Below are 14651 nucleotides of genomic sequence, written 5' to 3' on the forward strand. Positions count from 1 at the left end.
CATAAGCTTTCTTAAACAAAATGTTGACTACAATGCTCTATTCCCTTAGGGTAATATGTTGGGTAATATTTACATCTCCAAATATCAGGTCACAATCCCTATTATACGTTGAAGTTAGAATGATAAGTTATCATATGCTTTGCATATCAGAGCTGGTATCACCTTTCCCATAGGGAATGCTGCCTGAAATTACCATATTCCCAAAGGTAAAATGCATATTTTTTTCTCCAAAATGCATTTTTCTTTTGTTTTAAATGACAACATTGTAATGCATTTACTCCTTAAAAGAAAAAACATCAACACAGACAAGGATTCTACACTAGCTCAGAAACTTAAACAACTGCCAAGTTAAGATTAGCCATCCGCCCTGTTAAACACACAGAGGGGTCTTTGCTAGTGCTTACATTAAAGTAATTCTCTAAGTTAGAATTTGGGGGATAAAACATAAAAGTGGTGGGTTTTTTTAGTTGTTTTTTTTTTTTTTAAAAACTCTGGCAATAAGTATCTGCTCTAATTCAGCATCAGTCAGCTAAGAGGGAAAACTTGCGTTAACTCAAGTGCTCCAGTGAAACTCAAGGTTGAACCATACGAGCCAAATCAACAGGGGAAGATGCTACTATGGTCTCTGATGGTGCGTGTTGCCCCAGTGTCTTAGTCTGAATTTATTATTAACTAAACCAAAATGAAACAAAACAAAAGAAACAAACCCCAGCAACAGAAATAATAATAAACCCAAACAAAAACCCAGAAAAGAACTGCTGGTAAGGATTCCATTTTAATCCTTTTTAATACTGTTTAGAAACTCTTTTACCAGGGAGGAGACGTGGGCAAGGCCTGGGGCAGGAAAGGCATGCTCTCTACCGGTCTCATGGCTATATTTAAGGGACCAGCTAACGTCATGGGCGTGGGGAGGTTCATGGGAGATGTTATAGTGACTGGATGTGCTATATTCACTGGAGCGGTTACTGGGGTAGGTAAATTGACTGGTGTGGTGAGCGTTAATGGAGATGTCATGGATAATGGACTTGTTATAGTTACAGGATGCCCTAGGTTCATCGGACTGGATATATTAACTGCACTTGATACATTTACTGGACTTCTCATGCTCATTGCAGCTGCCACTGTGACTGGGTTTGTGATAGTCCCAGAAGCCACAGAGGACGTTATATTGAATGGAGTAGTAAGAGTCACAGGCGTAGTAGCAGCAGTGGAGGTTTGGCACAAGTTAGCAGCTTCTAAAAATGAGACATAAAAAGACAAAAAGGTTTTAACACATAAAAAAAAAACCATGGACAAGATTTTAAAAAAATAAAAAGGCAAAAACCAAAAAAAAAAAAGAACAAAAACAAAACCCAAACAAGAACAAGTACAAATTCTGGCATCATTTTCTTTAGGAATTATTAGTAAGTTAAAACTGTTAACATTCTACAGCCTACAAGAAATACAAACTCTCATGCACTTCATTTCAATTCAATATCTTTTTTTTTTCCTGAGAAGTCAAGCGAGGTTGTCTTATAAAGAGGGTTTCCATGTGCATAACAACAGTATTGTACAGTTAAAGAAATCCTCCCAAGAGGAACATTATAAATAGAGGAGAGAGTGTACATACCGAATGGTACGTACTCTATAGCCTTCTCAAAGGTGAACTGACATTCTGTGAAGGTTTTAAAAAGTCATTATTAGGGACTGATTAAGCAAAGCTCGTTTCAATATTTACCTGCTTATTTCAGTCTGAATTATTGCTACTAAATACTGCTCCACTGATCACACTTAGCAATTTTCAAGGCTACCCAGTCCACCGTCCAACCCCCAGCATCTCCTCAGCTTTCACATAAGCTACAGCTCCACACCAGCTTGGTTTGCTCTGTGGGGTTTTGGGTTGGTTGGGTGGTTTGGGTGTTGCAGCAAGCAGGAATTAAGTGCCGAACAAAGCAGCCGAGGAGCAGATCAGTGCCCGGCCCTGCTGCCAGGGGGGGGCTGTGGCAGGGCTGGGCACTGGGGAGCGGGCAGAAGCAGTCCAGGACATGGAGGGATCACTACACATCCATCAGCACCACCTGCCGGCTACCCACACTAGAAGGCTCCAAAAACAGAAGCGGGTTGGTGGACGCGGGTAAAGGGAAGGGATGAGTGCTAGAGAAACCGACAAAAATACATCCTACATCAGCGTTACAGCACTTCTAAGCCGTGTCTTGTTCCACATTTGTAGGGTAGGACACCAAGCTCAGTCTACACCCACGTTTCAGGAGGTAAGCCAGGAGCAAAGAGTCCACTCTTGCCACTTGGGCAATACAAATGTACCAAGACAGAGTTAACTTTGAAAGCAACATTAGCCCCATTCAAGGGTTACTGTTGGTTCTTCAAAGTCCATATCTAGGAGGGGTGGAAAGGAAGGGAAAGAGTAAAAAAATAATAGTAATAAATTGTGAAAATAAATTGTATTAGACTAAAAAAAGTATCCCATGATGTGTTGTAAAGCCAATGCAACAGGGGGCTCAAGCACAGGAGAACCAGCATGGAAAGAGTAGCACGTAGGCATGGCGCTGTCTGGTCTAGCTTCACCTTCCAAGCACAGTAATACGCGAAGACACATCCCACCCGTGCCCAGTTCAGTTAAGCTCGTATCAACTGACAACACCTCTACCCACCCGCCTCCCTCACCCACCAGTCTGCCCCAACCCACTCTTCATGTTAGAGCATATTCAATCATCTGAACAGGAAAGGCAGAGGGAACAAGGCATAGGAAGGAACAAGCAGAAACCCAACATTCTCAGAGATTTTCTAACTCTGACACCTTTCTGCTTTATCTAGTGGCCTGATGGTATTTAACGTTTCTGTTATCACTGCATTTGAATGTGATGAAGCTGTTTCTACACTGTCTGATCACAGAATTCAACTGGAATAACAACAAAGGCGAAAGGAGCTAAGCAGCCTAATACACAAACAAGACCTAGAAAAGAAAAAAGACTGAAGATACTGAAAGTAAGCTTAGGAGAAAAGAAAAAACAAGGTGAGTCAATAACATTTATTACTAGAACAGCTAGCAAAAGCAGCAAGTGGTCGCTAGGAATTCCTTCTAAAAGGAGAGTCACAGATAGGCATTAGAAATCAAACTGTTGTGAAAGAGTAAGAAAGCAGTAACTGAAGGCTTTAAGCTACTAAACTCCTACACTAAACTGAAGCAATTCTTTGACACAAACGGAGACATCGACCAACAATGGGAAGCCACTGAACTGCAATGGCAGCAGCACACATACATGTAAGCTATGAGCTAGCGATAATGACAAATGGGATCACTTATGAGTTAGTTCTGTAATTAAAATAAGTGAAAATACCCCAAACAAACAAACAATGTGTTCTAGAAAACCTGCAAAGCCAGTCACATGATTCTAAAGCCCATGGAATAAATAGGGGGAGAAATGACGAAAGGGACACAGAAAGCACCCACATGCAAACTGATGATGATGCAATGACCAAGTGTTATGTGTGTATATACATATAAATATATATGCACACAAGTTAACAACTGGTAAATATGCATAAACACAGCTGAAAACCACATGCAAGGATAAAAAACACACTCTTGCCTTGGAGCAGACACAAGCATCCCTTTATAACGATGACTGCTATGCACACAGACCAAAGGGAAGCGGGTAATAAGGAGTTCATTCACAACAGGGTAATTTTGGCCATGTTATCCTCCTGCTTAGGTTCTAGCTATTACTAAGAATGAAACGTTCATGTAAGACATCCTTTTCTGACATCTTAAACTCCCTATAGAACTATCAACTCCAATATCTTACAAAGCCAAGACTGTAAGTATCGGTTTGTTTTACCTTTCTTCCTTGCTTTGACGGCCTCTTCCCATAATCTCAGGGTCTCTACCTGCTTTCCAGGCCAACTTGTTACATGCTGCTGCTGCTGCTGCTGTTGCTGCTGCTGCTGTTGTTGTTGCTGTTGTTGTTGTTGTTGCTGCTGCTGCTGCTGCTGTTGTTGCTGCTGTTGCTGCTGCTGCTGTTGCTGCTTCTGATTGCTGGTCTCTTCACTCATGCATGCTACGCCAATTAAGTAAGAACACAAATTCACCTTGAAAAGTTACTCTGTTTTCTGCTGACATCACAAAGGCTTCTTCCATAAAGAGCGTGCAGAATCTCACAGGATTCCAAGAGCACAAATCAAAGGTGCTTAAAACCACATAATTAATTCTGTGCTTTAGAAAACTACTTTTCCAAGAGCTAAAACACAAAGTGCAAGTCGGGACCATCTGCTTTGACTTCCTTTCTGATTATTTTGGTTGCATTTTAGGACGAATGGAAGAAAAGTCTCCAGGCTCTAGACTTCGAGCTGCTGAGCCAACTGCACTGGTTCTAAATCTCAGCTTTTGAAAGCAAAAAGCCTTTTTACTTGTTATTCCAAGTATGACCTCAAACTTTCAGTTTACCTTTACATCACAGAACAGTGCGTTACTACTCTCTGGCCACACAACAGCTCATCATTTCCACCTCTAACGACTGCTGTAAATGCCTCATGTGAACTGGCCAAGCAGCCCCAAACTGGCTCGGGAAGCCAGAGCTGTAACTCTATACCTTGAAAAATACTTCACACCCAAATTTTGTGTTAAGCTCAACCATCAGGCATTTCAGACATTCCCAGGACCTTCCAATTAGCCAGGAATAACAGGCACTGAAAAGATGTTGTCAATTAATACCGTTTAAAAGGCTTTAAGGACAAAGTTTCCAAAGACAATCCTTACTTCTCCCCTTAGATTCCTCTGAAAACCCATTCTGTACCATTAACCGTGTGGGTTAACTCAAGTTACAGGTATTTTAACAGAGGAGATGTGAAAATCAAGCCTTTCCTTGCTTACTAGGCACTCCCAGGTTCAGGCTTCAGCACTTCCACAGACTTTAAAGACTAGAAGGAACTATTACAAGCATCTCATCTGAACTTCTGCACACCACCAGTCAAATGCCATTAATGCTCAGAACATTTCAGGGCTGGATTTAAATGCTTCTCCTGTAGGTTAATGCCAGAGAGAGGAATCATCGAACCCAAAGGGTCAAAGCTCAGAGAAAGCACAGAAATCTTCCTCCTGTTTTTGAGGAGCTTTAGGGGAGGCTTCACACCTGAAACTTGCCAGATCTTAGCAGCTCTGAAATATCCCAAGCTCTCCAGAATTATCTGCTGGACTTTTAGGCCTGTACGGTTCAGCAAGCACTTAGAAACTGAGAAAACCTGGGAACTCTTGTTCAAAGAGATGGGTTACCATCACAAGTTGCAGGGATAAGAGCACATTCTAGCAGCAAACCAATTCCACACAAGCCAATTCTTGAGCAGAAGATTCTGTTATCAAACATCTATTTTTAATAGGTGTGAATAGAGCATTCACACCTATTAAAACGCACCCCCAAGGACTGAGGGGTGCGTTTTGGCATTTTAACGTCACCAAAGGCAATTCCCTTTGCAAACACACTGTTATTAGAAATGTTTTTAAAACGTTCACCTACTTTTATTGATGCCTTGTTTACAGGTATTACAGTTGATACTTTGGCTCTGCCCGTGTGTCTTTAAGTGGCTGGTGATATATGCTGCACTCAGAAGTTTACCACAGATATTACACGATACCTTTCCTTCATGGCGCACCATGTGTGTCCGCAGTCTGTCTTTGGTGGCAAAGGCAGCAGTGCACGTCTATATAGAGGACAACAGTTACACTTGAAGTGCAGACAGCATCATTACAGTATGAATTACATGCCCACCATAAGGCTGGTTTACCTTGTACGTGCAAAAATCACACTCTATGCTACTTGAACTGTCTTTAAATAGTGGTTGCTTTACCTACCATAACAAGAGGTATCTTATACACAAAGCCTAGAACAGGCAAAGCTGGGTTTTGATACAATTTAACTGTACAAATATGAATCTGATACCCTCAATTGCTCAATTACGCTTGTTCCTATCCAAATCAGAACAAGGAAATGAAACCTTCTACTAGCGCTATTCCTTTTACACAAGGCTTTTATTTAATGCGATGAGTCACTAAAACACAGGTTGGAACAAGCATGGCTATTCCAAGCAAAACAGTTAATTGTTCCAGGGCAGTCAAGGTTTTTTCTCTTAGACTCAGTCATCAACTTGCTTTCACCTCCCAGCAAAGTAACGGACCCAGAACCAACTATTCCAACCCATTTTACATGGATGTAGTGAGGAACACATGTAACTGAAACATGCTGAGAAACACACTACACACATGACTCCAGCAATCAGCACTGACCTGAGGATGCTGCTACAACCCTACTGCTAAGTTAAGTGTGTCTTCAAACAGAGCACCTATGTTGTTCTCCAAGAAAGCAAAAAGCCTCTAATCTTCCACAGCATCCTTTTAAACTGCATCTAGACTTCCATTAGAACTACAGTGCTGCTGGTAGGTAAGGCAGATGTAACTTTGTTCCTAAACTTCCTTGTCAACTAACAGTCCAGGAGCAAATACAGTTCTGGAAAGATTATTCACCTGAGATGCTAACGTTACAATAAGGCATTGTTCTTAACAAATCACTTTAGCCCTTACTTGGCATTTGAAGGGTCTCTCTGTTGAGTGAACATGTTTAACGTGACAGCTTAAATGATCAGGCCTGCAAACAAGAGAGGAACAGAGAAGAGAATGCACACTGTTACAAATACATAGTAAGGACACGGTGGCTAGCGGTGCTGAACACTGCTGGTGACCCCTTGCAGCCCACCCTCTCTGCACAGCACCAATAAACACATCCCCTCACCTACGCAGTGGCTTTCAGCGACAGTAATACACGGTTACGCTGAGACCCAACCTGCTGTTTAAAACTTAACCATGTTCTTCTTAACACACCTGAAAATGGTACGTTTGGTTGTACCCTGTGTAAAGGTGACAGAGCAACAGCTCTAAAGGCTGATGTTTTCCCTCTGTCACACGCACGGGTGTAAATACAGCCAGCAGCAATGCAAGCTCCCCCACACTGCTCTGTCGGTACCCCTCAACCCTGCTACCAGACAAGGAGGCGGTTTGCCTGCTGTGCCCCATCCAGCCAGTGGCCTTTGCAAAGGCTGGTCAAGGGGCTCTGTGACGCCCATCAGTGACATGGACACGCGTCCTATGGACCTGCATGAGGTCCCAAGATCATTTTAAAACACTCCCACAAAAGAACGAGCGCTTCTGGCTCAGAGCAAGACCCACACCCTAGAGGTAAACAAGGCTCTTTATCCCCTCACCAATCTTCTAAGATGTCTGGTTCTCCTAGCCCCTCGCTATGATAGCTTAACCCTTCTTGGTTATGAAAAGCCAATACTTGAGCTCGCCTGGGATTTTCTACATGGTACCTCGAGAAGCCTTTTCCACAAACACCACAGGTGTAGGGTTTCGTGATGCCACCTTCGTGGGACCTCACGTGGTAGGTCATGCGATCCTTCCTCTTGAAGCGCTGATTGCAAATGGGACATTCAAAGGGTTTTTCATCCGAGTGGGACAGCTTGTGCCGGTTGAGGTGGTAGACATCCCTGAAGGCCTTTCCACACATCTCACAAGCGTGGTTCTTCTTAACGGGCTTGCTGGGCTTCTTGGCTGTCTGAGTCACTGCCATGGCCGTCGCGCCGGCGCTACTGCTGGGGTTGGTGGCAGAGGAAGACGTAGTGACTGTGGACAGGATGCCTGCGATAGTCGACACCAGTGAACTTCGGCTGTTGTCACCAGCGATGGTGGAGATAAGGGGCACCATTGTGGTGGGAGTTTTCTTTGGCCGTGACACTAACTTTATCCCTGTGTGGCAGGACTCGTGACGCCTCAAATGGTAGCTGTCCCTGAATGCTTTGCTGCAGTAAGTGCACACAAAGGAGGTTTTAGGTTTTTCCTTTTTAATCCCAACAATAGCATCCTTTAATGTTTCTGGTGCAGGCTGAGGTTTCTGCGTTATTGGTAAGGGCAGAATCGGCTTCTGATCGGGTGGCTCAACAGCAGAGCTCAGGAGAGGCAACAAACTGTTCTGTGCTGCCTGCTGTTGGTGATGTGAGGCTTCGTGTGCCTAAAACCAAACATTCACACTTAAATTCTATTGACAGGTGCTCGCTCTGACACGGTGAGAACATTCACAACCCACAGGAAAGCACATTCTACACCAAAAGCCATTGAAGTCACAACTGGAAAAGGGAACAGAACTCTGAGTTTGGACAAGAATAAACCCGTTCACGCTGTACATGCATTGGCTGTGCAGATTCTGTGGCAAGCGGAGGGATGGCACACATCATAACAAGCAAATAATTAATAAGTTTCCGGAGGGCAACACTTCTTATGGAAAACAAGGAGGCGCTTGTCAGATCTCTTCCTAACACAGCATTTGATCTTTACATAACAGATAACTTGTTTTGCTAGCGATCGTATCACAATGCCACCTTGGGACTATCTTTGGAGCTTATGAATGTACTGACAGGAGTTGCAAAATAATGCCCCACCTTTAAGCCGAGCTTAGTGCACACTGAGAATCAAACTGCAGCCACAGGGAGCCAGGATGCGGGAAGGTGCCTTATTTAAACAGTGGGCTCATACTGGTGTGTTAGCACTGAACCAAAGCAGCTTGAATCCAGGGCTGTCTAAAGCTATATTGCTATATTTAGAAGGTTCCCATCGCATTTATACACTGAACACCATGCTCTTTGCATCTGGAAACGAATAGTGACATGTCCTTTTTCTCTTCGTTAGCAGCTACTCTGTGATAGGAAGAGGAGCTAATCAATGAGCACTGTAGATATCTAGAGATGCTGGAGAACACAGGTGGGGGCGTTGGGGGAAAAAAGCCCTGAGAACTGTTTCAAAACAGCCAGCATCAACTGACTGTGAACTACAGAATCAGTGGGAGAAGCTAAAGGGAAGAGACAGAAGGGGATCCCCCGCTCAGCTGAGCTGCAGCCTGTGCTGCTACAGGCTGTCCTACACCCCGCTTGTATTCTGAGGCTGTTTATTCTAAGGCAGAAAACACTGTGATTAAAACTCCTCCGGTCAGACTAGGACAAAACCCTAGCAGATACAATTTTAAAGTGGTTTAGAAACCACACAAACCAATTCAGCCTAATGGAGCATTAAAATAAATCACTCTAGCACCCTAAGCCAGTTTAAGCGCATCTGCATTCAAGATGTGCCTCGGTCTCATCAGACCAGTTTTTAAATCAGTCTCGTTATTAACGCAGCGTGCCAGGGCTGAAGCTGAGTTTGGGGAAACTTGCATTCCCATTGGATCAGTGCTGCAGCCTTCCAGGACTTCTTCCCTATGGTTTCCTTCCCAAAATAACATGACTCGAGGCTGTCAGAGCTGCATAAAACGCTGCGCTGGCTCGTGCCCCCCAACCTGTCTCCTTTCACAGCAGTTCAGGACGCGCTCAGGCTAATACTCTTCCTACGGGAATCCATTTCATCACGTCCTCTGGAGAAGTCAGTACCTCCAGGAGCTCACTTGGGGACTTTATTCTCAGTTGCATCCAAGCTCTGGCTGCTTTGCCTCTCCTGATTGCAGCAGCAACTACAGCAGCTCAGTGCGGCTTCCCCCTGGCTGCAGGGGGGGTCCCACCTCCTCCTGCCACCGCTTGGGCCCCGCAGCATCCGAGACGCTCACTTTTCAGGAGCACGATGCCGGTGATCTTTGGATAGAAGCCACCGGTGGACACAAACACTGACCCACGTGGGTGTGAATACGTGCTCCCTAACACTCCAAGCCTATCTGACAGGAAAACGGCTCACGGGAGAAAGCCTGGATTTGGTGTGACAACGTGCAGGACTCGGCAGGAGCCAGGCCAGCCTGTCCGCTTGGATCCCATCCGTGCCGGAGCTCGGGATGCAACAGGTAGGCCTGAGAATTACCAGGCTGGGCCTGGCCACAGCAGCCACCTCAAACAACAGCCTCAGGGGCTGGTTTGTGATTGCTGAGGAGCCAAATGCAGAGCTCTCCTGGAGCTGCTCAACCAGCGCAGTCCAAACTCCAGCATCTCCACTAAACTCCTGCCTGACTTCAGTGGCAAACGTGGAGTTCCAACCGTTTCTTCTCCATGTTTTTGCAAAGCCATTGAGACATCTACGTTGCATAAAACCAGTATGCATGACATACATTGAAAGCACAATATTAAGCAAGTTGTGTACTTAAAAAGACAATTTTAATTTAAAAACTAGAAAATCTGAGATGTTTTACAGCCGACTGGAAGTAAGCGTTAGACAATGTTGTTAAACTGCATCAGAAGACACTTAAGAGCACCTAAGGATAGCTCCAGAGATACAGTTTCAAAGGCAGAGCTAGCAGATCGGATAATAGAGAGCCCAAATCCTTTGGACAAGGTTCAAACTTACGCAGTTTATGGATATTTTTAAGCCTTACAGAATCGTCAGCACTTGATGGTAACGATGCACTTACTGCTACGGAACCGATCCGGACGGGAGCCATAAAACAATGTATATTCATAAGGCCACAGGCTACGGAGCCGCTGCTTATATAAGTCTGCTTATCTTGGTTCCCAGATAGCCAGCGCTATTAGCAGGGCTGTCTTCCTAACAACCCCTGTTTGCAACAAGCAGTATTCCTCCCTTCCCGAGGACTGCAGCATCAAAGCCTTTTAGCAAAGGATCAGGCAGTATTTGTTTCACTCCCTGCTCCAGAAGGGAGCCGGCACCTGCTGCACGCCCCTGGCAAGTCATTCCTATTCAGGCACAGACCCGGCTTTGCTTGACCCAGCATTCACGTCAAGTCAACAGTTCTGTGTTACTTGGATCGCCCGGGCCAAACCCCCTTGGTCCTAGCACTGATTTGTGCTTTCCTTGGGGGGCAGTAAACACCAGAGAGCTGTAATTCCTGACCCGCAGTGCTAGGATGTGGCACTGTGAACTTCCAATGCCAGAGGCGAACATTTTTTCGCGCTCCAGCCTTAATGTGCGAGCAACAAATTAGCATGAGTCATATCTCGAGCGCTCTGTTTGATGGATGAGTCCTCCTCACATTAACAGATACAACTTTCACTTTCCCAGCAGATACTTAAAGTGGGTTTCAAAATGAGCATTTCAGGCACTATTAAGATCCCAAGGAGAAGTGCTCCAAACAAGAACCGCTTACTCAGTAGCAGTCTTTCAAGAGAGAGCTACAAGTCATCAAAACGGCACCTAAACACAATCAGACAACTTTATTTGGAAGGAGCAATTTACAGTCGCACATCCCATTGCTGCCAAGGCTCAAATTAAGGCATCGAAGCCTCCTCCAAACACATTTAGCTCAGAATTACAACTCTACACACAGTGCCTTGAGCTGTCCCTGAGAAATCCTGTCACAGCTGGAACGTGCTAAAAGCCCCCTAGAAGAATGAGGGGTTTATTCAGTCCCTTGCATTTGGTATTTAACCAGTACTGAGGAGGGGCTGAGAAGGGCTTTTAAATCCACTTTTTCCTGCTAGTTTTAATTAATCCCAGTTGGATCTCGGCTGACATGCTGCTGGTGAGCAAGGAGAACTAAACTCACATCAGGAGTTGTCTGAACAGTGCTTTCTGCCCGGTGCATTAGGATGCTCGCACCCTACATCATTAGTTTGAACAAAATGACTCAAGAAACGATATCCAACATTTATTCCGAGGTCTGAGCGCTTTATTCTCTGGGGCAAAAATAAAGGAGTCAAGGGAAAACTTCCATGCCACGGCTTTACAAAGATGCTTCCAAGTCGCGCAGAGCTGAGCACGTTAGGAAAGCGAGCTGCTGACTCCTTAATTAGAAGCAGCAAATCCTACTCCTAAATCCAAGTGTGGCACCGCTATTGCAAAAGGCAGAGCCCTCCTCCAGCATCAGGAGGAGCAGCAAGAAGCTGGACCCGTACTTAAATGCATTACTCGGCATTTCTTAACGGAGGCTCCTGCAACACCACGCTGCCAGCCTGGAAAACGCTCAGCTGGGAGGCAGCAAGGCGATAAAAGCAGCCCCAACTCGGAGGGAGATGGCCCTAAACTAAGGAGATTAACTTCTTAGCGTGAAGTTTCCTACGTGCGAATCACAACTGCCCACTAGAGTGAGGAATAATTCGCCAGCCCTCAGCCAAACTCGATGGCATCACCCATGGCGAAAAGGCGGAAAACCCAGCTCCCGGTACCGGCTCCCGGGGAACATTCCCGGCGTGTTTTTGGAGGCAAGAGCACCCGAGCGAGGTGACTCATCCCTCGGTACTTGCAAGGGAATGATTTTTCCTCTCTCTGAAGGAATGGTGCTCGCTCTCGGCGGATTTATTCATTCAACTCAGGCTTTCGAACTCGTGTCACGGGGCGGGTTTGGGATTAATCCCGAGGAGGACAGGGAGCGGGTGCCCGCCGCCGGGAACGTGCAAAGGGGATTATTTTACCTTGACAAAGGTGATGTGCGGGGCTGCTTATTTTCGTCCCCTCTCCCTCCTATTTCAATCACACGTTTCCAAGCTCCGAAAGAGCAGGAGGCACCAGAAAATGATCCGGCGTGAAAGGGCTCGGCTCACAAAAGCCAAGGGAGGATCGTGCTTTCTTTTTTCCTCCTCCTTTTTTCATCGCTACCCTGCATTTTCCTTGGAATTACATAAACAGCGGTGTTTCTAAGTCAGTCTTTCGCAGACAGAAAGGGGGAAAATAGTGACTCAGTTGGCAAAGGGAGGGGTTGCCCGCTCCACCGTCCCTATTCCTGCCCGTTACCGTTAGCATTTCGCCAGTTTTTACACGAATCCGGCCCGCTCACGTCCTATTTTAAACGAAAACAAGCTCCCCCGCCAGCGGCCCTGAGTCAGGCCGGTTAAAGAGGGATTAATGTATTCTCCCAGACACGGTGTTTGTTCCATCGGGGTTTTGTTAGAGCCCGGTGGAAGGCTGGGCTGCTTTTTATTGTTGTTTTTCTTTTTGGCGGCGGGGGAGACAGAAAGAAAAGCAACAACAACAAAAAAAGGTTATTTAGGGGAAAAAGAGCGAAAATGAAAGGTATTAAATGATATCGGCTTTCTTTGGAAATAAATAAATAAGAAAACAGCATCGCGGGCGGCGGCGGAGCGCGGCCAAGCCGGGAGGCGGGCGGGGAGACACAGGCAAGGAGGGAAAAGCGCTGCCGGCGGCGCGGGGCCGGGGCAGCCGCTGCCCCAGGCGGGCCGCTCCGCACCGCTCCGGGCCGAGCCCCGCCGCCGCCGCGGGCCCGGGCGGGGGGAGGCGGGCGAGAGGCCGGGCGGCGGCGCTGACTGACAGCCCCGGCCTAGCGGGGAGCCCGGCGGGCGGCCGCCCGCCCGCCCGCCCGCGGCCGCTGAGGGGAGGGGGGGCGCGGGCAGCGCCGGCCGCCGCGGGGCCTCACCTGAAAGAGGAACGCGGTCCAGTTGGCCTCCATGGCGGGGGCGTCCCGGCCCTCTGCGGGCGGCGGCGGCGGCTCCGGCGGCGCGGTCCCCCCCTCCCTCCCCCGGGCCTCAGCTACATGGAGCCGACAACAAAGCGGCGGCGGCGGCGGCGGCTCAACATGGCAGCGCCGAGCGGCCGCTTCCGCTAACCTCCGGGCTGCACCACTGCGGCCCAGAGGGGGGAGGCGGCGGCGCGGCGGCCCGGCGGGGCGGTGCGGGCCCGGGCCGCCGCGGCGCCGCCCCCGCCGCTCCCCTCACCTCGGGGCGGGCGGCGGACCCGGGCCGGCGCGGCGGGGTGTCGGGACGAGCGGCGGGGCCGGGGCGGCGCAGAGGGCCGGCCGCCCCCCCCGCGGGGCTGGCAATGGGCCGGTCCCGAGCTGGGGAAGCCGAGGCGAGCTGTGGCGAGAGAAGATGGAGGAGCGGCCGAGCTGTCCAGGGCTGCCGCCGCCGCCGCCTCGCAGCCGCCCCGGCCCGGCCCGGCCCGCGGGGGCCGCCTGCGCCGCCCGCCCTCCTCCTCCTCCCTCTCCCCTCCCTCCCCGCCCGCCGCCTCCGCCCGCCGCGCAGGGAGGGAGCCGCGGGGGCGGCGGGGGGCGGCTGCGCCCGCGGGTGCGGGACGGCGGCGGGGGGAGGCCCCGCAGGTGCCGCCCCGCCTGCTGCTGCCGGGGCCCGCATGGATGAGGCGGGGGGGGATCGCGGGGCCTACCCGGGGGTCCCCCGGGGCTGCGCTGACCCCGCTCCCCCCGCGGGGCCGCGGTTCGAGGCTCCCTGAGCACAAGGCACCCGGGATGCGCAGCCCCGCGGCCTCCAGCCTGCCCCCCCCCCGGGGCTGCTCGGCTTTACCCCCTCGCACACGTTCGGGTCCGAGCTGACCGGATTCCTCGCATCGAAGCATCTCCAGCGCAGCACTCGAATGCAAATCAAAGCCACAAGCAATTAAGTGTATACTTAACCGTTAATTACGTGTTTACACACATCAAGCACAGCCCTGACAGGCAAAGGACGGGGCCCTGGGCTCCCTGCAGCGGGAGGGCTCCTCGTGCTTCCTGGGTGCTCCCGGAGGCAGGGAAGGATGTGGGGACACCGCGGGGCACCTGTGTCCCCACCTGAGGATGAGGGATCTAAGGGATGGATGGCGGGGATAGGGAGAACACGAGCGTGGTGGTTGGATGCTGCAACAGGACAGGGTGTTCTGAACCCAAACCCTGCTCACACAAGGGCTGAACCCGCGAGGGGGGAGATGACAATAGCCTGACAGCACTTTATTATTCATCCCC

The 14651-nt window shown here is 48.8% G+C and overlaps 1 protein-coding gene across 2 annotated transcripts; it reads right to left on the bottom strand.

The window, feature by feature from the left end:
- Positions 1 to 467: 467 nt before the first annotated feature.
- Positions 468 to 13615, bottom strand: VEZF1 (vascular endothelial zinc finger 1). 2 transcript variants are annotated; one of them, XM_080629759.1, is made up of 7 exons: positions 13338 to 13615; positions 7354 to 8051; positions 6569 to 6632; positions 5508 to 5691; positions 3837 to 4055; positions 1610 to 1654; positions 468 to 1235 (listed from the first exon to the last, which is right to left on the bottom strand). In XM_080629759.1, the coding sequence occupies exons 1-7, from the start codon at positions 13368 to 13370 to the stop codon at positions 808 to 810; spliced, it is 1671 nt and encodes a 556-aa protein (XP_080485885.1). In that variant the 5' UTR covers positions 13371 to 13615; the 3' UTR covers positions 468 to 807. The 2 variants fall into 2 exon arrangements, with proteins under 2 accessions (XP_080485885.1, XP_080485886.1); XM_080629760.1 differs by lacking the exon at positions 1610 to 1654 and having other exon boundaries at positions 13338 to 13614.
- Positions 13616 to 14651: the final 1036 nt, after the last annotated feature.

This window comes from Psittacula echo (assembly GCF_963264785.1).
Source record: "Psittacula echo genome assembly, chromosome: 15".
NCBI lineage: Eukaryota > Metazoa > Chordata > Aves > Psittaciformes > Psittacidae > Psittacula > Psittacula echo.

Excerpts from the sequence above, each read along its gene's own strand:
- VEZF1 (XM_080629759.1), bottom strand. The coding sequence starts at position 13,370 with ATGGAGGCCAACTGGACCGCGTTCCTCTTTCAG. Across the intron at positions 4,056-5,507 it reads TAAACAAGGCATCAATAAAA|CATGCATGAGTGAAGAGACC; the intron begins GTAGGTGAACGT and ends TAATTGGCGTAG. Across the intron at positions 1,655-3,836 it reads CGTCAAAGCAAGGAAGAAAG|AATGTCAGTTCACCTTTGAG; the intron begins GTAAAACAAACC and ends AAACCTTCACAG.